The sequence below is a fragment of the Lynx canadensis genome, chromosome C2, assembly GCF_007474595.2.
Source record: "Lynx canadensis isolate LIC74 chromosome C2, mLynCan4.pri.v2, whole genome shotgun sequence".
NCBI classification, from domain to species: domain Eukaryota; kingdom Metazoa; phylum Chordata; class Mammalia; order Carnivora; family Felidae; genus Lynx; species Lynx canadensis.
The window spans coordinates 112,520,990-112,548,609 of NC_044311.2; the positions used below are offsets into that span (position 1 = coordinate 112,520,990).

Genomic DNA, 27,620 nt, shown 5'->3' on the forward strand with positions numbered 1-27,620 from the left:
TAAAGTTTATTCCTCTTAGGTCAGACGCTTCAAAGTTGCCATGGTTCCTGGAAATCTACCCCGCCATCTACAAGATCACCAAGCAGATGCAGAAGTATCATCTCCCTTCTGAGCTTCTGGTGCTGTGGTGAGCAGTCCGGTTTTTCCTTGGTGACTGCAGAGCTTCCATGAGTCCTATTTGCAGGATCTGCGGCTTCAAAACCTAGAGAGCACGCCTACTGGGTACTGTATACTATACAGTGCATGTAAGTCAGCGCGGGGGAGTGGAGAGAGAGTGTTTTATCACAAACTTGACTCTATTTTGAGCTCCTAAAAAGAAAGGACTTACGAGGTTCAAACTGTTATTATTAGAGTCACTTGTGTGAATAACCCCAATGCTTTCTAGAGACTCTCCCTTGGGAAGAAAAGGGAGCAGCCTTGCATTTTCCTGAGCTCTTCTATCCACCTGTCTCCAGCCTCCCCCTCACATCCCATCCTCCATTCTGCTTACAGAATGATTTATCTCAAATGCAAATCCGATCGTGCCACCCTCTGCCTCAGTGCCTTCACAGGATTTCCACTGACTCCTGAATACAGTACCAGTTCTTTGGCAGAACATGCGAATGAACGTCAGCCTGGTTTTGCCTCATGCATCCTGCTCCTTCGGTTCCTGCCGTTCCGTTATCACTCAGCTGAGGGGCAGAACCTGAAGTCTTAGCCTGGCTGCACAGACTATCAAGAGTATATCTTTTTTCCTTTTAAAAGTAGTCATGTGTTTCTCAAATCTTCCCACAACAAAATCAGTGGATATCTTTACCAAAAATAACGCTTGTAAAATAGAGTGAATATTTATGGCCAGGCACTAGGTTGTATGTTTTAAGTTGGCTCATTTAATCATTACAACAACCCTAAGAGGTAAGTGCTATTTCTAACTTCATCTGATGGATGAGAAACTGAGCACAGAGGTTTGTTAAATAATTATTTATGCTCACAAGTAGCAAAATCAGGTTTCAAACCCTGGCAGTCAGGCTCCACAAGTCATGCTCTTTACCGTGCTCTCCTATAGCCTCTCATTAAAAATGCAGATTCTCAGGCCTCTCCACAGCCCAAAGGTATACATTTTAAACAAGATTCCAAGATGATTCTTCTACGCACTGATTTGAAAACCATTACTGTAAATTTTGTTCAAACAGAAAATAGTAGATGAGCGCCCTCTAGTGTATACATATGAGCATTACACACTTGTTGGTGTTGGATCTGATCTTTTATCAATTTTGTACAAAATAGCCAAATTTCATGATGTACAAATTTTAAGGACTGTATTAGGATAAATTATTTACATTTCAATGTCTTAACTTATTAATACTATCTTAAACTGATTTTTGTCACAGAAGTATTATATAAATATTGCCAGATAACTGTCTCTCTCATCATACCTCAATAGCTCCTGGGAATTCAATTTAAATATTGGAAGGCTCCAATCCCACAAGTCTGGTTGTTAGGAATGGAGGCTCATATCCTTAGTGCACAGTAAGTGTTTATGGTAAACACCAAAACCTCTCTGTGCAAGAGGCAGATTTTGCTCGTCTTATCTGTGGTGGTTTCATCACATCATTAATTGTCCATCAGTAGGTCCTACTCAATTTGTTATGTCAGAAGGGGATTGGACCAAGACCCATCTGTTTTTCTCTTGTCCCTTCTAACTACTTGCAGAAGTATCTCCCTTCTGAGTTTCTTAAAGTTAGAAGGGGGGAGAATCCATTAACTATTTAGTATGATGTGTACAAATCCCCTGTATTACTATGACAGGCTATTACTTATTCTCAAAAAGGAAGCCATCCATGTGGTTTTTTTTAGGTTAGAGTTAAATGTCTGTAACAAAAGACCCTACAATGTAATGGCTAAACAAAGTTGACATTTATTCTCTCTGATATAACTGTCCAGAAATAGTAGTCTATATAGGGGAGTTCTGACACCCCCACTCAACACACAGATTCAATTTCTGGGTTCAAAGTGTCTGTTTCACTTCCTGCTCTTGCATCTGTATACCAGCCAGTGGAGAAAAGGCCAGGGAAGAGAACATCCATTCCTTTTAAGGACAAACCCAGAAGTGGCCTTCAACAGCTTTGCTCACAACCCACTGGCCAGAATCTGGTCAAAACCTTTAAGAAAAGATGGGAATGTGGTCCTTAGTGAGGCAGCTACATCCCCACTAAACCTGGAGTACCATCATTAAAAGGAGAAAGGAAAAATAGATTCTTAGTAGCTGTCTCTACCGCAAACCACTTCCTAGATTTGGACATTTCTTACGTGATTCTCTAAGCAGCCAGTTATTCACAGAAAATAGTAAAGAAAATAAGTATCAGGTATCTCAAGAATGCCAGTTAATAAAATGATAGAATTTTTATAGAGATGCTGCTGATTCAGTTGAGAACCTTGTTTTCTTTGCTTTACGGTCCTTAATGGTAAAGGTTTCTAAATTATAGATCTAGACAACTGGTTTAAAAGTAAATACAGGCAGTCCTTGCATTGCATGGTTTCAATATGCACAAATTACAGTTAGTTACTGTGGCTTACTCCACAGTTACTCCAACAACACAGTTCAAATTTCAGTTACCACATCATATAACTATGGGTACTTGCATGAAATACACACTTTGTGCTACCTCTTCAGTCCACAAATAACAACATAAATAACAGGTGCACACAATGGTCACTGACCAATCACGTTATTTTTCTGCAAGTCTGTTAGTGATCGGTCACCAAATGTCTGTTATTCAGTTTATGCACAGAGAGCAAAGTGTGTAGCTATGTTGCTTCCTCGTTTCTCAGTGATAAGTCCACATGACATTTTGCCAAAATGGATTAAGGAAAGTGGTAATTGGGCAACAAAGATGAAAGTGTAGTAAAGAAACAAAAAGTGGTAAGTAACGCTGGAAGTGAAATCCTAATTGAATGTACATGAAATTATAGAAGAAATAGCTGACCATGGAAATTTCATTCCTCCCACATTTTGAGACAGATATTCAGCCATAGGAACTGTATAAGTGAGGGTTCTCCAGAGAAACAGAGCCAATTAGGTGTGTGTGTGTGTGTGTGTGTGTGTGTGTGTGTGTGTGTGTAAAGAGACATTTACTTTAAGGAACTGGCTCATGATTATGAAGGCTAGCAAGTCAGAAATCTGCAGAGTGAGCCAGCATGCTGGAAACCCAGGGAAAAGCTGATGTTGACCAAATATCTGGGCACCATGGCCCCAACCAAGTTGAGACATAAAATTAAGTATCAGAGGAACTTGGTGAAGGAAATATTCCATATTAATATAAAGGAATAAAGTGGTTATGGCAAACCAGAAGTGATACTGATAAAACAACAACAATTTCACATTAAAGGAACTCTTGGGGGTGTGGGAGGGGCACCTGGCTGCCTCAGTCAGGAGAGCACGTGACTCTTGATCTCAAGGTTGTGAGTTCAACCCCCGCATTGGCTGTAGAGATTACTTAAATAAATAAAAACTGAAAGGAACTCTTGGAATATTCCACAACTTTGAAGGCACAAGGGACAAAATGTTGGAAGGTAATTTAAACTTAGAAAGAGCATGACACTTCACTAAGGTATAGAAAAGATGCTCACTCTGGGTCAGAAATTACAGAATAAGAAGAGAAGCCCAGCACTTTTCAAACTATTCTTGATAAGTACAGAGAAATAAGACATTTGAATTCTGAATATTTCTAAGCCTTTAAATTGTAGTGTACCAAATAAATATGAATTTTGATTTTTTTTTTTCATTTCTAACCTACAGTAACTGAATTCTTAGTGTTTTGGCAGAAAGTTTTAAAGGTCACAGAACAATCATAATTGTTTCACATTGATTATTAAGATTGATTTGTTTGGCTTCTGTTTTCACAGTGATTTTTATGGTCCTGAAGTACCCGGCAAGGTGGGAACTGCCTGTATAGTATTTCACTGGAAGAGATTATCTGGTGGCTCAAATGGAATATCCATTTCTGGGAGGATAGGAAAAGGGAGGTAACTTTTTTGTGTACCCTGGTTCCTGGTAAGGTGTAGGTGTAACAGTGGAATGATGTTAAAAGAGCATTAGAAACAAGGTCCACGTTAGAAACTTGGTCTATGCCTAAACATAAGCTTCAGTTTCCTGATCCAGCAGGTAAGGGCAATACCAGTGTTTCCATCCACTTGATGTGGTTGTTTTTAACATAGCACATGAAAGTGTTAAATAAATGTCTACAGGAAAAATGAATGATCCAGGACTTAGTTTGACCAAGAATAGTCACCCCTATAAAGTTCTCATAGCCCTTCTATTACAGTTGAGCCTAGAATAGTAAGGCTGCTGGTTAGGGTGAGAGTGAGGGTGGGGGCAAACATTTGGAGTAAGAAGTCCAGATCCCTTGAAGGTACATATGTTAGGACCAGGAGCATTGAATCTTCTGGTCCAGCCCTCATTCCCATGCCCCCTAATCTTTGTGCTATCTGAATGGAGATTAAATGGTTCAGTTTGGGAAAAGTAGCAGAGAAAACAAAGCTTGGTTCTGGCCATAAGGTCTCCTAGTGGTGCATATTCTTGAATTTTTAGTCTCGCTCAGTTGCTTCACTCCTTTCAGCAAAAAACATGCTCAAGTTTTCCACCTCAAACCAAAGATCAATCTTATAACTACCCACTCTGAGTTACTATTGTTCTATATATCCTTTCAATTTAGCATCCACCTCATCCAGTTCTCTGAAGCTCTGTCTCAAAGGCAGCCAGTGACTTTATAATTTTCATAATCTGGTACTCAGCACTTGTGTTCTCTGAGCAGAGAGTGCAGATCTCTGCCCACGGACCACACTCTCCTCTTTGATGACTTCTCCCCTTCATACTTCTGTGACATGGCACCAAAGGCCCTACGACTTCTTGTTTCCCTTGTCCCTAAATGTGTCTTATGCGCTGTGTTCTGACTTTGAACCCTTTATCCTTTTCTTCTAAAGGTTCCTCTATGAACTTTCCATCATTCCAGCATGGTGGGTATCTCACAAATCTTTACCCTTCCAGCCTTCACTCCTCAGGATTCATATTTCCATTTGTAACCCACCAGCATCTCAGCATGTCTTGCAATGAAAGAAAATATTTCAAAAGTGCCTTTTTCTCCCTCTGTATTCATTCAACCTCTAGAAGCAGGTCGTGCTCTTTGCTAAACTGTTAGACATGGAAGAAAATGTTTAGATAGACGTAGAGAACAAAGGGAACTAATTCTTGACTCCTAAGTTTAAAAAGATGTTCATATGGGCTTAAGTTAAAAAGCCTTAGATGTGTGTTTTCCAAGAAAGCATTCTAGTTCACCAGATGAGATGAATTTGCCATGACGTGAGTGAAAGCAGCTTTGCATCTCTTGAGCAAATAACATTAGTTGAAAGTGCCACAAAAACACCATGGAGGCAGATACACATGACATTGGTTAAATGTCTTTCTTACTGCTGTCTGATGTCTTTATTGCCCCATGCCCATTGTCCCTTGATTGCCTAAACAGAAGAGATACCTGCATATACCCAAACACGTTGTCCCCAACATCTTCCCAAACGACTCTCCCTTTCAGTTGACCCATAGTGTTCTAAAGCCTCCTAGAATGGTTGCTGAGAGCATTATATGGTGAAGGGGCAGGGTGGTCAGGAAACTACTGTACCTAAGGCAAATGGAACAGCTGAATAGCTTTGGCTGAACCGGTAGAAATAACTTTTAATAACTGTCTAGGTTAAACCTATTACCTTCTGTCACACCTAACTTGTTAGTTCTTTCTGAATTCCATATTTGTGTTCATCTTAGATTCATAAGCTCAATACCCCAGAATTATCTTCAAAAATTTATCTCTATCCTGGGCATCAACTGTATTATCTGCTTACCATATTTCCCTTTTTTCTGGAAACGATATCCAATACTGACCATTCCCCTCAATTATAGTGGGAGGTCATCATGTTCTTTTTTTTTTTTAATGTTTATTTATTTTGAGAGAGAGAGAGAGAGAGAGAGAGAGAAAGCGCGCACGCAGGGGAGGGGCAGAGAGAGGGAGACAGAGAATCGCAAGCAGGTTCCGCACTGCCAGCATGGATCCCCTCACGGGGCTCAAATCCACGAACCATGAAATCATGACCTGAGCTGAAATCAAGAGTTGGACACTTAACCGACTGAGCCACCCAGGCATCTCTGGAGGTCATCATGTTGTAACACGATTCCATCCTCTACCCCTGGCCACTGTTGGTTGGCTCCAGGGTAGACATAGAATCAAGATGGGATAATTAGGATATTAGAAAGACTTAAGCTGAAGGTACTGAAAATCTGACAAATAGTACCTTTATTTATTTTTCTCATATAACAAAAACTCCAGCCCAGGAGTTCCATCTGCTCAAGGAAGTATCAGGATCCAGGCTCCTTCTATCTTACTGCTCTTCAAATTTTTTCATGTGATTTTGATAGTCTTCATCACAAATCGTTGCTGCAACTCCAGATATCACATGCATATTACTATAGAGAAGAAATAGGGAGGGCTAAAGGCAAAAGGTGAAGGACTAAGGAGCAGGCACCATGATTCCTCCCTTTCATAAAACTTTTCTTGACTATTTGGGTGGTATCTATACCTCTATGAGAAACTAATCTTAAAATTACTTCAGATAAAGAAAAAGCAAGTCAGTAACAACAAACTGCATTGGATATTTAACCTACATTTAACTATAAGAATCAATTATTTTAATGAAATATGTAAATATTTGCCTCTAAAGACCTAAACATTTCTGGACACCTGGGTGGCTCAGTTGGGTTAAGCATCCAAATATTGATTTCCACTCAGGTCATGATCTTATGGTTTGTGAGACTGAGCCCTGCATTGGGCCCCACACTGAGCATGGAGCCTGCTTAAGATTCTTTCTCTTTCTCTACCTCTGCCCCTCTCCCCAACTCACACACACGATCTCCCTCTAAAATAAAATTATATAAAGACCTAAACATTTAAAATATAAATTCTAAAAAATTGAGTAAAAATATCAAAAAGTCCACTTCTTTGCAATCTCACTACCACTATATATATATAGTGGTATATACATATATACATAACCACTATATATATATATATATATATATATATACACACACACATATACATACATATATGCACGTATATACATGTATGTATATACGTGTATATATATATGCCTCATGAGTTTGTACAAGGCTATTCAAAATCTTTTTGTTTTGCAGGATCATATAGAACATAAAGCAGTGCAGGAAACCAGGCTCAAAAAAGGATGAGAAGCCTTACATTTTATGTTTTGTACCTTATTATAAACTTATTATTTGTCCTCACTAGCTTTCAAAAGCTTGAAATTGCTTCAATAGGGGATTTTTTTTTATTGCATGCTGACAAATAGGTCTTAAATCTCTTGGAGACTATTTGTAGCCACAGGAAGGTAATTTACATTCACACTAACCAGGCTGTGTGAAAATGAATAAATGAAACCCAATTCAAAATCAGGTCAGGAAAAAATTAAGGGATGGTTCTCATTCAGTATCAGTTACATCTTACTTTGCATACCCCTTCAGGAAGGAGGAAGATTTACTCTTCACCCAGCAACAACCCAGCCAATGAGAAACTGTCACAACTCAGCCAATGGGAAGCCACCACAACTCTGAACTCTCTTTCTCCTCCTATGAAATTTCCTTCCAAACAACCCTTCCCAACTCTCTCCTCTATAAAAGGAAGCTCCTTTTCTTTGTTCCTCTGTATTGTTGTTCTTGCCTATGGTGTGGTGTAGTTTGTATGTCTGGAGTTACAATTCTTCCGCTATGCCCAGATAAACTCATTTTTGCTGATTAAATAACTAGCTATTTTATTTTTAAGTTTGAAAGGTATAAAGGCCTTTCTTTAGCATAGCATAATAAGGTAAGGGTATGGAAGTCTCTGGAAACCAGAGGAAAGGAGAGCAAGCTCTTTGCAAAGAGAGGCCAAGGATGGGGAGGGATGGAAACCTGCAAATTAGTACACAGTTGGCTCAAGACCAGACTATCTGACTGTGCATATGTTCAAAGCGGCCTGTGTCTGCTTATCTTTTCCTAGCTTTATGAGTATTCTCAGAATCAGAGCAAAAATGAATGAGGTTCTTATAGAAAAATGCGCTAGAGAGGTCCTTTCCATTAATGAGGTTCAATTGCTATCCCCAGGCCCAGCCAAACCCTATCACAGGCATCTAGGAGAGGCAAACAACTCTTACTGCAGTGATAGTTCTTATCTTCCGTTTCCTCCTGCAACTCAGCCTCCCAGCATGTTACACTATGGCTAAAATCCAATGGTATTCTTCCCCCGAAGTAGTCTATTCACTTCTCAATCCAAACCTTTACCTTTTTTTTTTTTAATTTTTTTTTCAACGTTTATTTTTGGGACAGAGAGAGACAGAGCATGAACGGGGGAGGGGCAGAGAGAGAGGGAGACACAGAATCGGAAACAGGCTCCAGGCTCCGAGCCATCAGCCCAGAGCCCGACGCGGGGCTCGAACTCACGGACCGCGAGATCGTGACCTGGCTGAAGTCGGACGCTTAACCGACTGCGCCACCCAGGTGCCCCATCAAACCTTTACCTTTTATTGAATCTGCTAGTGAGTCAAGCATACCTACCCAGCTAATGTTGTGTCCCACTTTGAGAGTTGCCAGATGCAATTGTGGATGGATAAGATACACTGGTTTGAACAGCTTGTCTGACCCATAGCCATGAAGTTCCATCACTGCATCTAGCCACTAAAAACTTGTAGAGACCACCACAAGTGGCTTAAATTATTATCTACTACTGGAAATTAAAATCATTCCATGACAGTCTTTCTAACACTTTCATGTTCAGACAACACAAAACTCTGGTATGTTACAGGAACAATAAGAACAAAAATCTGTCAAATCTATGTTAGCTTCTTACATCTTTTTTGAAGTGTGTGTGTGTGTGTGTGTGTGTGTGTGTGTGTGTGTGTGTGTGTTGGTAGTAGCAGGGAGAAAGCAGGGCAAATGTTTGCCCCGCCTAGCTTATATGAGTTGTTGAAAGTACTAAAAGGTGAGAAATACTTGGCAGCACGCCACGATTGTAGGGTGATATGTATTTTTAAGTCTAATGTTATTCCTTGATCACCGAAACACACCAGGTCATTACTTTTACGCGTGTTTAGTAAAATGATCACTTTGCTTTTCCTATTTCTATAAGAATCAACTGGTTAGTGCAGGATCATGAACTGGAAAGACTGCAATGATGAACTCTCCTAAAGTCTTTTACTAGGATTTTCTTAGCATCCCTTGACTACCTTGCGGACTCACTTTAAAAACTGTTGGTACGGAAGGAGTCTCTCAGGCTCCGCCCCAAGCCACTCCTGCAAATTCTAGAAGGTCTCCTGGACTGGAAACGGGGCACGAAGGGGCCTCCTACACACTCAGAGCCAGGATTTGCAACTCTGTTTGAAAATGTAACTTGTAAATTGTAAATGTAAATGGGGAAGGACTCTGGCCATATTTCTGCTCCATTGGTCCTCAGCGTCCTCAGTGTACTTTGTCTACACCCTGTGGTTGATTGGATAGCAGACCAGAGGTTGTACGTGACCAGAAAGCCTCTTATCTCATTACTTACACAGCCCTCTCGCACGTTCGGCATCCAGGTCCCTTGTCTTGGCACCCGCCCTTCTGGGGACTGGATTCTTTATCTCCCCGGCGCGCCCCTGCAGGCGGCGACAGGAGCCGGACTACAGCTCCCAGCATCCCCCGCCCCTCCGCCCGCCGCCCTAGAGCCGACCCGGTAGTAGCTCTTGCCCGCCAAGGTTTCCACTCCCAGAGCTGCTCCCCAGCTTGGGACATCCAGAAGCTCAGGGACCGATCTCCAGGACGTGGGCATTGCTAGAGGTGACAGCGCGGCAGTATGGCTTTGCACCTGGGCAGGCTGAGCGCGGGCTCCTGCTGGCAAGCTGCGCGGGGCGGCCGCGGAGCGCTGTGCGGCCGCGGAGCGCTGTGCGCCTGGCCCGGGCGCTGCTCCGCGGGACGCATCTGCCGGCCCCCGGGCTCCGCTGGCACCGAGCAGTGCCGCGGGCTGGGGCACGGCCGCACCGCGGGAGGAGCCTCCCGGTTGGGGACCGGGCTGACCACGGCGCTGGCGGGGCTGGCCGGGGTGGCGGGGCTGGCCGCCGCCGCCTTCGGGCACGTACAGCGGGCGGAGATGGTGCCCAAGAGCTCGGGGGCACGGAGCTCTTCGTCTGGGAATCCTGAGGAGGAGGACGAGCTGGCCCGTCGCTGCAGCTGCTTCATGGCCTTGCCTGTGACCGACCTGCGCGAGCTGCGTGGGAGACCGAGCGACATGAAGACCAAGATGGAGCTGCTGATCCTGGAGACCCAGGCCCAGGTGTGCCAGGCTCTGGCACAGGTAGACGGGGGCGCCCGCTTCTCCGTGGACCGGTGGGAGAGGAAGGAAGGTGAGGAGGCCAGCGCCTAGCGGGAGGTGGAGACGGGGGCGGGGGTGGTGGTTAGAGATCGAGATTTAGGTTGCTGGCAGCAGATGACGGAGAATAGGGGCTGGGAGTAGGAAAGGGGTACCTACAGAGCGGCTGCTAGGTTAGAATGGACACCTTTAGGAAGATTGAGACTGTAAGGGTCATCAGGCTTCTGTTTGCAGACCTCTAGATGCAGGTCTGTTACTCTAATCCTGGACGTTTCAAAGTCTATGCGATTTTTTAATGGCGCTTTTCCTAATAGTTTTAGGGTTATTTTTAGCCAACAGACTTGGGTGTCCATATTTGTAATTGAGCATCGATTTTCCTCACATTTCATCCGCTTCTCTGGGTGCATTTCCCCCTTCTCCTCCTTCTTTAGAGATGGAAAGATTAACTTGCCTCCTATTTGCTAAGTGTTGGCCAGACTCCTCCAACTGAGGCTGTCATTGTGTCATTATGTCTTTTTCTCAAGTTGTGCAAGAAATATTTGGCTTGTCAGTAGTTCTACCAAAAGCACCCCTCAGACTTCCTGCTAGGACAATCTTCCCTTCCAGTGGCAAAACCCAGTTCTTCAGATTAGTAGTTAACAGATAGGAGGGGGTGAGGAGAATGGGCAAAATGGGTGAAGGTACAAACTTCCAGTTATAAATAAGTCATAAGGATGTAATGTACAGCATGGTGACTACAGCCAAAAATATCGTATTGCATATATTGCTGAGAGAGTAGATCTTGAAAATTCTCATCATGAGAAAAAAAAAATTTGTAACTCTCTGTGGTGTTGGATGGTAACTAGACTTATTTTGCAATGTATACAAATATCGAATCATTGTGTTGTACACCCGAAACTAATATAATGTTATGTGTCAATTGTACTTCAGTAAAGAAAAATCCAGTTTTTATAGAATCATGTATTTATGACCTTGTTATTGCCTATGTAGGGAAAGCCCACATCTTGGTCATAAACTTGAAGAATTCCTGGCTTCTTAGCTAGGAATACTACAGCATCCTTCTCCTCAGCTTTTGAGCTGTGATGCTGCCTCATCTCTATTAAGTGAGGTTAAATCTGATTTTTTGTAGTGTTATCTATCTTATAATGTTTTCAAGTGAAGACCAAGGACCCAACTACAAGTACTAGAGTAACTTTGTGGCCTTCAGAAGTTACTTAATTTTTGATGTGCCTCTGTGTCCTCTTCTCTGAAATGAGATTAGATACTATATGAGGGGATTGTAGGGATGATGATATATGAAGTGCTTAAAATATTGTCTGATGCATAGAAAGCACTAAAACAAATTGGACCACTTGCCAGCTGTGTGATGTTGGATAAAGTGTTTTGTCTTTCTGGGCCTCATTTTCTCACTTGAAATGTACAGGGGTTGCACTGGATAGTCTTATGTCCCATCCAGCTCTAAAAATTCTTAGAAATAAAGACAAACAAGTACCTCTAATGAACAGTTGCCTTTGTGATAACTCTAGTGTCTTAAAAAAAAAAAACTATTAGTAGTAAATCTCATCTACCTAAATATTAATGTGTATCTTATTCAGTTTAAAGGCCCAAATCCCTGAAGAGTTCAAATGTCTACTGTTTTTTAAGTGCCTATAAATAAAATTAAATGGTACACAGCACACTGAGAAAAAACAATTCATACAGAGCTCTTAAAATTGGTAATAACAGAACATTCCTCAAACATACCCATACCTGTTTTTAACTTTGGACTTCTCTCTTGTATCATAACCAATGGATGCCATTGTGAACAGTAGTTTTTGAACGGAAAATATTCCAGTGATTTATTTTATTTTTGAAGTTTATTTATTTATTTTGAGCGAGCAAACTTGCCCAGGGGAGGAGCAGATAGAAAGGGAGTGAGAGAGTCCCAAGCAGGTTCTGAGCTATTAGCACGGAGCCCTTTGGGTGGGGGCTCCATCTCACAAACCTTGAGATCATGACCTGAGCAGAAATCAAGTCGGATGCTTAACTGACTGAGCCACCCAGGCGCCTGTCCAGTGATTTATTTTAGATGTAGAAGAAATACTCAGTTTAGTGCTGTGGGAAAGATAGAATATTTGCCCACTAGGCAGTCGCAGTGTCATCAAGCTACGCTAGTTATCTAATTTTATTGTACTTTAAAATGCTAAATATCCTGATGGTCTAGAAGATTTGGACAGTAGAGGAGGAAAGTCACTCCTAATCCCACCACCTTCATGCAAGGGTTGTTTTCGATTTTGCATACACCCTTACCTTCTCTCCTCATCTTGTATTTCTGTAAACAGGAGGTGGTGGCATCAGCTGCGTACTTCAAGATGGGCATGTTTTTGAAAAGGCTGGGGTGAGCGTTTCTGTTGTTCATGGAAGTCTTTCTGAGGAAGCAGCGAAACAAATGAGAAGCAGAGGGAAAATTCTGAAGACGAAAGATGGTAAATCAGGCAGTCTCGACAGCCTTTAAAAGTCCCTGCAAACCTTTATATTCCCCATGAGTTCTATTTGTACAATAACTATTGCTTCTGTGGGAAAAAAAAAACACATTAGGGTGCACATGCCAAAGAAGCATGTTCACATTTACTTTTTAAAAATTGTATTTTAAGAGACAAAAAGGAGCTTTTGAAAATTGGTCCCGAAACCAAGTTGGAGTGATTTAAGCCCAATGAGTAAGTGGAGCTAACCACGTGTTTTGCTTTCCAGGTAAATTGCCGTTTTCTGCTATGGGCGTGAGCTCTGTTATCCACCCCAAGAATCCTCATGCTCCTACTATCCATTTCAACTACAGATACTTTGAAGTAGAAGAAGCTGATGGTAAGGATCCCTGGAGCTGTGGAAAATATTATTGTGCAAATGTGAATTTTAAAACAAGCCAGGGGGCATAATTTAAGAATGTGAGAAAGAATATATAAATCTTAACGAGGTTTTCAGGAGGCATATTAAGCCTTATTCCTTGGCAGGTGCAATGGATTATGCATGAGAGGTGAAAAGTGGAAATAGCATTGGCTGGGCTCTGAACTTCCCCATATTTCCTCCAACGCAGAAGGAATGATTTAATGAATCTCAGCTTCAAAGTGCACACAGGGTTCTTTGCACAGGAAAGAAAATCCAAAGGAAAACCTCATGTATAAGGTTAAGTCGAAATGGAGAACTTGTTTTTGTGAAAATGTGAAAATATCTTCCAAATGTATTGCTCTGCTAGTCACCAGCGTGTTATCAGTGGGTTTAAGATAGGGTGGAGTTGATCATGCCTCATTAAGGACGTGTAGTTCAGCCCATGTCTCCAAATTAGCCGGACCTACTGTTACCACCCTGTGGAGCGTCTGTGCAGTGCCGCTCTATGGCTGGTGGTCTCTCTGGAGGTGGTGGTATTGAAAGTCGATGTATTTAACTTTCATTTTGAAGACATTTAGTTTGGTTCAACCTTTTAATGTTAGAAGTTGGTAACTGGTACTGACAGCCTATAGACCCAACTAAACACATGTAATAGTTATTCTCAAATGGTAAGTTGTGTCCCTCTGTAAGTGTTTTTGCCCTTTCTGGGCTTAAGGCGGGACGGGCAGTGGTTTTTAATACAGGGAACATCAGAATCTCCTGGGGAACTTTTATAAACTGCAGATACCTGGGCCAGAGATTTGCTTGTTGTTTGTTTTTTGTTTGCTTGTTTGTTTTTTAATTGTGACCCAGCAGAGGCATTTTATGCTCCTCGTGTGATTCTGATATGCAGCCAGAGTTGAGATCTACTTCCTGGTCCACCCATGTGGTGTTTCATCATTCTCTGCCATGCATATCATTTTCCTGCCTGGATCTACTCTGTCACTTTTTGATTTCATACTTTTACCTTTTCTTTCCTGCCTAGGCTTTACTGGCCATTCAGAGCTAAATTTAGTTAAATTGTATATATATATATATATATATATACACACACATATATATATATTTATGTAATATATATATGTATGTATATATATATATATATATATATTAATGTTTATTTACATTTGAGAGAGAGAGAGACAGAGCAGGAGCAGGAGAGGGACAGAGGGAGGGAGATGCAGGCTCCAGGCTCTGAGCTGTCAGCACAGAGTCTGATGCGGGGCTTGAACCCATGAACCACGAGATCATGACCTGAGCCAAAGTTGGATGCTTAACCTACTGAGCCACCCAGATGCCCCTAAATATTTTTTGATTGTCACCCACTTCATGTTAAACTAAGCTGGTAAATTAAGTTTGCTAATACAGTGAGTAGTGTGCTACATCTCAAAGTCTGAAGTCTTCATGAAAATCACATGTCTCGATTTTGTAGGTAACAAGCTGTGGTGGTTTGGTGGTGGATGTGACCTCACTCCAACATACTTGAACCAAGAGGATGCTGTCCATTTCCACAGAACTCTAAAGGAGGCTTGTGACCAGCATGGTCCTGATCTCTACCCTAAATTTAAAAAATGGTAGGTAAAGATGTCATAACACCTAAAATATATTCTGTTGCTTCCTCCTGTAGATCCTGAAGGCAATATTATGTCACTGAATATGTTTTTCAGCTTATGAAGATTGATCTGGGTTTTTTTTGGCACCAGAAGTAGAATGCTAGTTTGAAGTGGTTTTATTGTGTTGTTTATTTAGGAATATTTTAATAATTGGATAGCAGTGTATTTTTTGATCCCAAATGATTTGGAATATAAATTTTAAGGTGATCTATGCCTGAGAATCAGAGGCTTTTTAATCCTGGGGTAGGCTTTTAACTTCTCATCCCAGATGAGAATGTTTGTTGCCATGGGAATATTCAGACATGGGAAGAGTCAGAGAACTGTTAGGGAAAGATACAGATACACCAGAGATTTGGACAAGAAGAAGACTGGGATTGGAAACTTTGGTTAAGGAAACTCTAATGGTAAAGAAAAGGGAAACAAATGAGTTGTGAGGAGATCCAAGATATTTGGCAGAAGTGAAATGGAGTATAAGCATAAATTGTTTGGAATAAGAATAATGTACTCAACTCTGCCTAGAGCTAATTGACATTCTTGAAAAAGGAAGAACAGGAAAGGTTTTGGTGTTTTTGTTGTTGTTGTTGTTTTGCATTGTTTTTAGAGCTGATAATTGTGGGATGTTGATATTGTGTAAGGGTATGGAGTTCAGCTTTAAAATTCTCAGAAAAGATATATTCTCCTTTTGACTGATACTACCAATGAAAATTGCACAGCTATGGAAGCATGAATGTAAGATGGAGGGATTTTCCGTCTCTCTCTCTCTCTCTCTCTCTCTCTCTGTCTCTCTCTCGCGCGCACACACACACACACACACACACACATACACACTCACACTCACACAAATCAGCCTCCTTCCAGGAAGAGGACTGGTTTGGGTGACATTCTCTTTTTTTGGTTTCCTCTTATTGCCATTATTGAGATGACTTTATCTGAGTGATACTAGTTACTAAGACATCTAGGATGCAGGCTAGTTAAAAAAGAAGTTTTTAGTATAAGTATTTAGCAAACTTCTTAATTTTCTGGTGATTTTGAAATAGATTTGGTTAAAGCTGACTTCACAGCCTTGCCCAGGATGGTCTTCAACTATGTTAATAAAATGTGCCTGTAAAGGACAGCCAACAAGTCACAGTCAAGGTGAATTATACCATTGCATCAGTTCTAGGGATTTGCATCTGCTACTGGTTTTGTGTTTTGTTGTTTTGTTTTGCTGGTTTAAACTATTAAGGCTATTTTTAATGGAACCTTTTAAATAGCTTTTAGTTTTTGTTTGTACAGGTTTTTCTGTTTATAGAGATCATCTAAAAAGTTGTTTCCACAATGTAAACTATTTTCTACAAATTGAGCATTTAGGAAATGACTTTTTAGGAAAGCTGTTCTAGTGGGCACAGAGGGGAAAGCCTCAGGAGCAGATGGATAGTTTCATGTGCTGGCTCACAGGGGTAAGCTTTCATATGTCCCTAGACGTTCTCTGAACGTCTCCTTCCACCAGCCCTTCCCTCAGTCATGCCCGCTATGGAGACTCCGCATTGTATTGCTGAAAGGAACCTTAGAGATTATTTGCTGTGCCTTCCTTTGGCGAATAAAGGACCTGACTTGAGAGCCGAAGGGTTGGCACCCAGTCAGACCTGGTTGGTGTTGTTGGTGGAGGATTCCTGTCCTGCCTCTTGCAAAAGCCCCAGTGCTGCTGAAGGCAGCAGCATCACTTGTTTTAAGAAATACACTGTTGGGGCGCCTGGGGGTGCTCAGTCAGTTAAGCATCCAACTCTTGATTCCAGCTCAGGTCGTGATCCCAGGGTCATGGGATCGGGCCCTGCATCCAGCTCCATGCTGAGCGTGGAGCCTGCTTAAGATTCTCTCTCCCTCCCTCTCTGCCCCTCCCCCACTCGTGCTCAAGAGCACATGCACTCTCTTTCTCTCTCTCAAAATAAGTAAATAAAAAACACACTCTTAATACTGGACTCTGTTTCTTTTTCACTAAAGTTCTTAGAATTCCACATCCTTTAGATATGTGTTCTATTCCTTGCTTTGCAGATGAAAGCATAAGCATTTTCTACATGGGTTCTACTTATAGGAAATGTGTCTAAAGCCCTAGTTTCATTTTCATAGTGGGGCAGAAAAGTAAGGATATTGCTTTGGCATTAGTCAAGGATAAGCTGAAATGCTCACATTGACGTTCATGCCTTTTGTTCCCCCTTTGATCCCTGACATGGCCTTGCTGTGTCTTCCAGGTGTGATGATTACTTTTTTATAGTCCATCGTGGGGAGCGGAGGGGCATCGGGGGCATCTTTTTTGATGACCTTGACTCTCCATCCAAGGAAGAAGTGTTTCGCTTCGTGCAGAGCTGCGCCCAGGCTGTGGTTCCTTCATACATTCCTCTTGTGAAAAAGCACTGTGATGACTCATTCACCCCCCAGGAGAAGCTGTGGCAGCAGCTGCGGAGAGGACGGTGAGTGAGCGAGTGAGCACAGGAGAATAGACCATCTCATTGCAAGCCTTGGGGAGGGGGAGGGTAGAGCCATCGTGGTGGGTGAATGAATGGAGGGTGATGTGTTGCCTTGGGCAGGTACTTTGTTAGAGTTGTATTAGTACTAACTGGAACTTCTTTTGGTAACTAGGTGAATATCAAATGAATATTAAGATTTGTCTGAAATAGCATTGTAAAAACAGCAGAGGTTACCTCATTTGTCTGTATATGAGAGATTCGTAGGAGCCATGTATTAGTACTTGCTGAATTTAATTCAGCTGATTTCTTTTAGTCTTCTAGCAGTTCCTTGCAGCCTTACGCCAAGATATGGGCATCACTTAATGTTTTTGCTGCTTTGTAGATTTGGAAGCCCACACTTTTCCATCCATTTTAAGGTTTCATGGAAGTTGTTAGAATGGAAATAACCATTTCAGAAATTATTTACACTTAATGGTAATACTTATTAATGATGGAGTCCTTACTGTGTGCCAGCCAGTGTTAGACAGATTGCATCTAGTTTTCTTTACAAACCTGTGAGATTGGTGTAATTATCATCATTTTACAGGTGATAAAACTTCCTCCCCAAAAAGTAAGTCTCTTGCCCAGGATTACAACTAGTAAATAAAAGATCCCAGATGTAGAAGCAGGTCACCGTGACCTCAAAACTGGTAGTCTTTCCCATACACAAAGGAAGTTAAGTAGTTGAAGCAGGTTTTGATTTCTTACTAGATACTCAACTTCAGCCACCCTGTTCTGTGCATTGAGCTTAGAGCCCAGTTGGGTGACCACATTGAGGTCGTCTTCACCTGAGGTATATTTGCAGATCAGCTCCAATGATCCACCCTGCCAGCTCACATCAATTTCTCACTGCTGTCTTAATTTCATTTGTAGTACTGGTCCATGGCTGTAACATGGATTTTCTCGTTCATGTCAATTCTATCTCAGGCAAATAAAACTTTCAGTATTTGAGGAGGTAAAGTTAGTCCCTGAAGAGGTCAACTTAAATAATGTTTCAAGTTTAAAGAGAAATATCTGTGTTTATTCTTTCTTATGGCCGCCTGTGTTATCTGGTCCTTTAATTTAGAAATTTGGGAAAATGGAAGTTGATTAAGTTTTCTTGTTAGAAGTTTCTTAGTGCATCTGTTTTGGGACTCTTTCTTTGGTCCCATGATTTCTCAAATAATACTTTTACTATTCCTTCCTTTTTTCATTTCCTTGACATTTATTATGCAACCCTTATGGCTAGGCACTGTCCTGGCTACAGTGGTGAGTATAACATGCATCTGTGAAAAGAAGCTCATGGTTTAGTGGGGAAGGTATACCCAAGAGGATAATTTAAAACTCCATGCGGTTTTATTTCTTTAATTCCACGTTTGAGTGAAATCATATGGTATTTGTCCTTCTCTGACCGACTTAACTCATTGAGTATGATACCCACCAGCTCCATCCATGTGGTTGCATGTGGCAAGACACGTTCTTTTTTTATGGCTGAATAACATGTACAATTTAAGAAACAAAACAAACGAACAAAGTCAAAAAGAAACAAGAAAAACACATACAGAGAACGAACTAGGGGTTACTGTAAGGGAGGTGATGGGGGCATGGCTGAAATAGGGGAAGGGGATTAAGAGCACACTTGTGGTGGTGAGCACTGAGTAATGTATAGAATCGTTAAATCACTATATTGTACACCTGAAACCAACATAGCACTGTTGATTATACATTAAATAGCCAATGAAAATTTGCAAAAAACCCTCTGCAAAGTACAATATTCTAGTTTTGCCCAGGATTTGATGTGCAAAGCTGGCAGATTTTGTGAATACTAATGAGGTGAAGCCTTAAAACTTCTTAGACATAGGAACAATGTTTTGCGTTCTTTTGTTTTCTGCTTTTTCATTATGTAATGACAAGACATTTTGAAAATTCCATTTGTGTGAATCCTTGCACATTGGGTATTTTTTGAGTTACGTATAAGTGTGGGGTGTTAGATGAATTTTCTGTGATGCGACATGGGAGTGTTTCTCACTGAGAACCTCCTACCCCCTGTATCTCTGGGCCTTAAGATGGCAGTAAACTCTGAGCCTTCAGATAACCCCAGGTCCTGACTACGGTTCTCAGCATTGTCTTCCCCTTTTTCACACTGCACTCACAGCCCTATCTGCATCCTTCACACGTTATACCTCGCTCCTTTCCTTCCCCTCCAAGTAGGAGTTTCCCTTGCTGTGGTCAGGCTGCTTCCTTTTCGACTTGAGTCCCTTACTTGGGAATTTCCTTTAGTCTCTTACCCACTTCTACTATTCTCTCCCCAGACCTTGAACTTCACTCTTGCAGTCTTCTTTTTCACAGGAGAACAGAAACTAAAGATCTTTTTTTTTTAATTAGAATTTTTTTAAAAAAAGTTTATGTATGTATGTATTAATCTCTACACGCAACATGGGACTCAAACTCTCAACCCCAAGGTCAACAGTCACATGCTCTTCTGACTGAGCCAACTAGGTGCCCAGGAAACAAAAGATCTTTAACTTACTGTTGTTTTGCTGTATTTTAGGGAAGGGAAACAAGATAAAATTTAGGCGTCTGTTAAATTGAAGGGAATGGCTAAAGTTCATTCATGGTTTACAGGCACTTCAGAGAGGATAAATGTATGGGAAGGATCAGAAAGATCAGAACTAAGTGAAACCTTATAGGAGTCAGCCTAATGTCAGGAAAGGGGCATCCTTCACTCAAAAAAGGAAAGCAGTTCAAGGATCCTTACAACAAATTCATTTAGGGAGTTCCATACAGGAGTCTTTGAAAGAGACATTAGTACAAACTAGAGAATCCCAGCCATCCCTTAAATACCATGTTTTAGAAAGTCAGCATTGGGGTGAAAAAGGTGGCTGAGAGACAAATTCTTTTCCGTGCTCTTAGTGAGGAAGAAATTAAGAAGTTTCACTTACATTATCTTTTGAAACAGGCTTATAAGAAGGTGTTAAATAGTTATTAATGCATAAAATTCAATCCATGATAAATAAATGCTGAGGACTAAAAAGGGATCCATGGATGTATTTAAATTTTTTCAAGGCCTTTGGCAAGTTTGCACACAGAAGGGTGTTTTCTAAAAATTGATGTACTGTGGAATTCTAGAGAGTATCTTCCTCCAGGTGTGATTGAAGACTAACCAGTGGGTAAACAAATAAGCAGGCTTCAGGCTCTGAGCTGTCAGCACAGAGCCCAACACGGGGCTTGAACTCACGTACCATGAGATCATGACCTGAGCCGAAGTCAGACGCTTAACCGACTGAGCCACCCAGGTGACCCCTGAGGGAAGTTTAGACCAAGAAAGTAGTTTCTGAATGAGTTGAGAAATGATCTGAAAGGGTGTCTATTCATTGAATTTTCAGCTTTATGGATTGTTCTAAATTCTTAGGAGTAGTAAAAATTATCTTTGAAGTTTAAATGACCTTTTACAATAGATCCCATGATGTTAAAGCCAATCACAGATTTTTTCAGCTAGACAGAGTTTGGATCTGACACCATGTGGCAGTTAGTGGAAAACAAATTTACCAAGCGAAATTTCAGTTGATGCTAAGGATAGTCTTCTTAGAAACATAAAATTTAGCCCTGCAACCCAACCAATGCTTTTTATTTTGATTGCCATTAATCTGCAGGAAGACTGGATTATATGACTGCGTTTCAGTGCTATCAACTACTTTAAGAAAAGGGAATATCTAGGATATATTAGTAATTATTAATAGACTGCTGTTAGCTGTGCCTGGTCTTTCAATTACGAACGTTTTGCACTATCTTAGTAAATGGAAGTTAGGTAGTGAAATGAGGTCTTCTGAAACATCTCAGTTCATGGGGGAATACCAGAAAGAGCTGTTCTATCCTAATAAAGGATGTCGTTTCTTTTTCTTGTTTTTGTGCCTTAAAGTTCTCATCTCTGTGTCCATTCTGTTTTCTTATTGGAAAACATAATCTTCTTGTTTTGTAACTGTGCCATGTTGGGGCCGAATCTATATCCTGTTGTTTGTTGGGTAGGATACCCTTTTATTTATGCCTGTCCAGATGGGCAAGACTGAACTGACTGTAGATTGGTGTTCCCTGTGCCAGTTCAGCTGATTGGGAGGGAGAGGGGCAATGGGCAGGAAGAGGCCCTTCCCCGCCCCAAGCCCTTGAGGTACTTGTTATGGGCCAAGAAAGATTTTACTCAACTGGCCGTTAATGTTATTTGTTGTCTTTATGTCAGGTATGTAGAATTTAACCTTGTGTATGATCGAGGTACAAAGTTTGGCCTCTTCACTCCAGGATCCAGGATTGAAAGCATCTTGATGTCTTTACCTCTAACTGCTCGGTAAGAATAACTCATTATAGTAATTATTCCTCCAGTCCCAATCTGCTAACCCGTACAAAATGTGAAAATATGAACACTCCAGTGTCTTACCTAACGACTTCAATGGTTTTGATATTGCTGATTTTATAATAAAATCACAGTCAAATAATTAAGGAAAATTAATTTTATTAAAATTTTTTTCATGTTTGTTTATGTATTTTGAGAGAGAGAGAGAGCGAGCGAGCTGGGGAGTAGCAGAGAGAGAAAGGGAAGAGAGAATCCCAAGCAGGCTCTGTGCTGCTAGTGCAGAGCCCGACATGGGGCTCAATCTCACGAACCATAAGTTCATGATCTGAGCCGAGATCAAGAGTTGGACACTTAACTGACTGAGCCATGCAGGCGCCCCGGAAATTTTTTTTTTTTTAATGAATGAATGGCAGGATGAATGATATGGCTCTGTGGGGGAGGGGTGAGAAAGTATAGAGGGAATAAGAAGATAGGGTGGATGATGGTGTGTAGGGGCCCAGAATGACCTTGCCCACTGGGTGATTTTCTAGGAAGAGCTGTGGGCGAAGCAAATTTGTTAGTGTATGTCAGGTTTTTCAACTTAATTTTGCTAGTAATTTTTACACCTGTGAGGAAGTCTTACTCTCCACTATGAAATATCAAACATGTGTGAAAGTATGAGGGATTGTTGCGCATGCTCCACGTTCTCTCTGTGCTTTACATGATGCTGTGGTGAGCTTCCAGAAAGGTTACTTGAAAATGGGGGGGAGGGGGATTTTAAAGACAGATATATTAAAAATAAATAAAGAAAGAAATAAAGAAATAAAGACAGATATTTATGTTGGTGCTATTAGGTTAATAAAGATCTACAATTGACTTTTTGTGTATAAGAAAGTGAGAATGATGTGTGTCCAGACTAAATAGAAAACATTTTTTAAAAATTACCATTGCTTGTTTTATAAGCACTAGAATCTTCATTTCTCCATGAGGGTAGATGTCCAAATAAGAATGGACTGCCGACTCTGGCTCAGGTCGTGATCTCACGGTCTGTGAGTTCGAGTTCCGCGTCGGGCTCTGTGCTGACAGCTCAGGGCCTGGAGCCTGCTTTAGACTCTGTGCCTCCCTCTCTCTCTGACCCTCCCCCATTCATGCTCTCTCTCTCTGTCTCAAAAATAAATAAACATTAAAAAAAAATTAAAAAAAAAAAGAATGGACTGCTGGATGGCACTAAAGGTCTGCCTTGCCTCATTCTGCCATCCAGATCTAGCCTGGTGAGATTAGTAGCCCATATAGTTGTCACTGTCTTCAAAATGGCATTGTCTCTGTCCTTGTATAACTGTAGTTCTTGGGATCTCATGTCTGTAGCAAAAGCTCATATATGTCACTGTTAGGTGTTCCTGACACCCTAGAGGTGAGATGTGAATAAGATGTAGAGATAAGTTCTTTTTTTTTTTTTTTTTTTAACTTATTTTTGAGAGAGCCTATGCATGCATGCGCATGAGTAGGGGCGGGGCAGAGAGAATCTCAAACAGGCTCTGCACTGTCAATGTGGAGCCTGACGCAGGGCTTGAACTCATGAACGGTGAGATCATGACCTGAGCCAAAATCAAGAGTCAGGAGCTGAACCAACTGAACTGCCCAGGTGCCCCAAAACTAGAGATAAGTTAAGGGCTTCAGGTAGTCCTCCTGATTACTGCTGGCCTCTGATTATAAGGTACATTGTAAGCTGTAGATATGGGTGGATTATAAATCAACCCCTTGCTCATTTGCATAGTTCACATGACAGGTCACTTTTAGCTTCTTCTAGTCTATACCAAGCGCGTGCAAACTTGAGGCTGCAAGATGAATCCAAGTCCGCCTGTGATGTGTTTTTGTACAGCCCTTGAACTACGAATGAATTTTACATTTTTAAAGGATTATTAAAAACAAAAAAGAATGTTGTATTCTTTTTTTTATTGTATGTGGCCCCACAAAGCCTAAATTAAAGTATTTATATGGGACACCTGGGTGGCTCAGTCAGTTAAGCATCCAACTTCAGCTCAGGTGATGATCTTGCAATTTGTGAGTTGAAGCCCCACATCGGGCTCTGTGCTGACAGCTCAGAGCCTGGAGCCTGCTTCGGATCCAGTGTCTCCCTCTCCCTCTGCCCCTCCCCTGCTCGCACTCTCTCTCTCTCTCTCTCTCTCAAAAATAAATAAACATGAAAAGAAATTTTTTTAATAAAGTAAAAATAGAGTATTTATTAATGTGACCCTTTGTAGGAAAGGTTTGCTAACCCCTGGTCTAAATTTTTTTTTTTTTCAACGTTTATTTATTTTTGGGACAGAGAGAGACAGAGCATGAACGGGGGAGGGGCAGAGAGAGAGGGAGACACAGAATCGGAAACAGGCTCCAGGCTCTGAGCCATCAGCCCAGAGCCCGACGCGGGGCTCGAACTCACGGACCGCGAGATCGTGACCTGGCTGAAGTCAGACGCTTAACCGACTGCGCCACCCAGGCGCCCCAACTAACCCCTGGTCTAAACGAGGTTTTGCCAGACCACATACTACAGCTTAACCATTTTGACTATATTTGTATATTATCTGAGGTATTCACTTACATTTTATACTCTTATTTTTTCTGAGAGAGAATTTGTTTAAAAAGGCAAACCGATATTATTGCTGTAAATAGAAAGTAACACATTAAAATAAATGCATAAATGCCAAGCTACAAAAAGTTTGCCCGTGGATCCTCTGTGGTTCTACATTTTATGAAACCTGGTTTCTAGTAAAAGTGTATTTTAGCTCTGAGATATTAATATTAGCCAAAGGATGCTCAGAAATTATTAAAATATTTTATTTCTTTAGCAGCAAATATTTTTTAAAAGCCTAGTGGGTAAAAGGCATATTAAGTACATTGGAGACAAGGAGATACAAGAAATTTTTTACTCTTAGAATTTTAATTTTCATTTATTTTAAGTAAAGAGGTATGTGTGTTTATTATTATTATTTTTATTATTATTACATGTTTTGCTTTTGTTTTGGACCTGTATAGATGGGAGTACATGCATTCACCCCCAGAGAACTCCAAAGAAGCGGAAATTCTGGAAGTTCTGCGCCATCCGAGAGACTGGGTGCATTAATGCAGGTGGAGTGGCCTGCCTGGGGCTTGGGGGACACAGAATGAGTGCCCCATTCCACCGGCCCGCAGCGTTGCCACTGTGTGGCAGTGAATAACCTGTGTGTTAAGCTCCAGTCTTCTCCACTCTGCAGTCTGCTTCCTTGGCAGACGCTGAGTGTGTTTTAAGTACTACAAGTTTCCATAGGATGCTGCCAGTGACAGGTGGTGATATGGCAGCTTGTCAGAGTCAATTGGTTGATAAAAACCTCATTTATACTTTCAGAATCATTTTATATGACTAGTTTACAAAATACAAAATTGAGTTTCCAAGTGTTGAGTTAAGGGAATCTAAATATAACTTGTGTCAGGAAACTTTTCATGCTATTTTTGTTTTATGTATTTTTTAAAGTTTTAGTTTCTGCCACCAAAAATCTGTGGTGGGATAAATTTTATTTTCATTAATTCAGTGAGGTTGAACTTCATAACAATTTCAGAAAGCAATTTGAAATGAAGGTAAAACATTTACTTTGTCATGACAGAAGTTTCGTTGATTGTAACCTTTATATATCTTTCTCTAGAGATAATAATATTGTAAAATGTTCATTTTTATAATGATATTTAGGGACACTTGAAATTTCCTAAGTATCCACATGTGTTACAATTCAATAATTCCCTGTAGTTGTTAACTCTAAAGTGACATCACTGTTATTTAAATAAGGGACATCTAAGATGTAATTCTGATTTTTGTAGAACTATAATTTGTTAATGTTGGATTCTCTGCACTTTTGAATGTGAAAGCTTATAACCCTGGAGTCTGATATTTAAAATTTTCTATTCCAGACATTTCTATATGCAAATTTAGACTAAGAACAATCCTGGGCATGTTTGAGTTAGGAAATGTTTCTCATTTGGGAAATGAGAAATATTTTCCTTCCTTAATTAAAGTCAACATAACTAGTGTGAAAAGCATGTAGGCATTTTATAAATATATTTCTTTGTAAGATGGACTAAAGTTGCCCTCTTTTTAAATTAGAGATTGTGTAGTAAATTACAATAGAATAGTGTGTCTTCTTTGTTCATATAATAATGTGAGTGTATTTTATTTTACTTATAATATGTTGAAGTTTGTAAGGAATAGTATCTTCATATTATTAAGCATTATCTTGGAATATGTTAAATGTATGTGATTGTGTATGTGACTCTTTAGGGCTGGGAAATGTATGGACTCTTCAACTATCTTACAACAGATCTGCTGATAAATTTTATGAAATATGACTAAGAGATGTTTCTATTTTTCATTTTTTTAGGGGTAATTGATATAGGGAAGATAAATATTTTTTAGCACTAAAGCCATCATTCCTCAGCCCTAGGTATTTTACCCAAGAAAAATAGAAGTTTTGCACTCAGATTTCCATAGCAGCTTTTTTCGCAATAGCCCAAACTTAGAAACAACACCGATACCCATCAACAGATGACTGGATAAACAAAGGATGATTTACCAGTATGTGAAAATACTACTCATCAGTGAAAACGAACAACCACTCTGGTGAATAGCAGAACAGCATTATGCCAAGGGAATGAAGCCAGACACAGAAGAAGACTCACTATATGACTACAGTATGTGAAAACCGAGAAAAGCCAAAATTTGAACAAGGGAAAGCACGTCAGTAGTTGCTGGGGCTAGAGCTGGGGAATTGATTGTGGAAGGGAACCAAGGAGTATTTTGAGGGGATGGAAATGGTCTATCTATTGATGGTGGCAGTGATTACCAGACTGTTTACATTTATCAAAACTTATTGACTGGGGCACTGAAAAACATGGACTTTTATTGTGTATATGATTTATACTTCAATAAAGCTGATTCAATGAAAAAAATATACAGGCATATAGGAACAAATGTTCAAATAAACCTCAGTTTACCTTGTACGATAAAAATTGCCTTATAAAGATCTGCTAGTCTGTTTAGTTGTGTTTAGGGCTGTTGGGGTCTGGGCATTCGACTAAGATGAAATTTCAAAGTCTCAGGGTATCAGTTCTTCATATTCTTCAATAAGCATGTATTCCTCTTACAGATGAGACTATGGGAGAGAGACAGAATTGCATAACTATTGGAAAATAGATCATTCTGCTGTTCCTCAAAATGAATTTCTCTTAAATCCATATTGATGTCTATTCTGAGTCTACTAGAGGCCCAGAGTGTACCTCCAAATGGCCAGAACACCTAACTGCTGGTGTCTTATACATGCATATTAGTGGTCATAAGGGGTGGAAATTTGAGGAATGGCATGTAAATGCTTTGGAGCAAATTTCTAACCACTATTTTATATCCATCACTAAACTCTGCTTACCCACATATTCAACTGAATGTTTAATGAGAGAAAAACTTCTGCACGCTAAAGAGCATCACATTAGAAGGTCAAACACTGTTCCCTTACAATCTGTCCTTCCATGTGTCTATTGCTGTTACAGTTCATCCAGACAGGAATCATCTGACACCTGTATGCCTAGGCTGGGACAACTTCAAAGACTAGGTTCAGCTCGGTCTGTAATGTACAGGTGGTTGAGAACAGGTATTCCACCAAACAAGGCAGAGGCAGCGTGGTTTCTTCTTTCTCATCTAGCCCCAGAGGTTATGTAGTATCACGTCCTCTAAAGTGCACTGGTTACCAGTGTATCATTAAGGCCAGCTTCAGATTCAAGGGGGAAGGGCATTAGATCCCAAAACCACAAAGTAGATTTGACTTTCCCTCTTTTATTGCCCTAATTAAATCCTGTTGAGTATCCCTTTGAAATAGTTCTTGGTTTC

At 40.6% G+C, this 27,620-nt stretch overlaps 1 protein-coding gene across 1 annotated transcript; it reads left to right on the forward strand.

Moving 5' to 3' along the window:
- On the forward strand, positions 1-26,763 carry CPOX (coproporphyrinogen oxidase). Its single transcript, XM_030329677.1, has 8 exons — positions 1-245; positions 9,646-10,449; positions 12,737-12,880; positions 13,146-13,256; positions 14,749-14,890; positions 17,158-17,376; positions 21,626-21,730; positions 24,749-26,763. Exons 2-8 carry the CDS (start codon positions 9,903-9,905, stop codon positions 24,834-24,836), a joined length of 1,356 nt encoding a protein of 451 aa, XP_030185537.1. The 5' UTR covers positions 1-245; positions 9,646-9,902; the 3' UTR covers positions 24,837-26,763.
- The last annotated feature ends 857 nt before the right edge of the window (positions 26,764-27,620 follow it).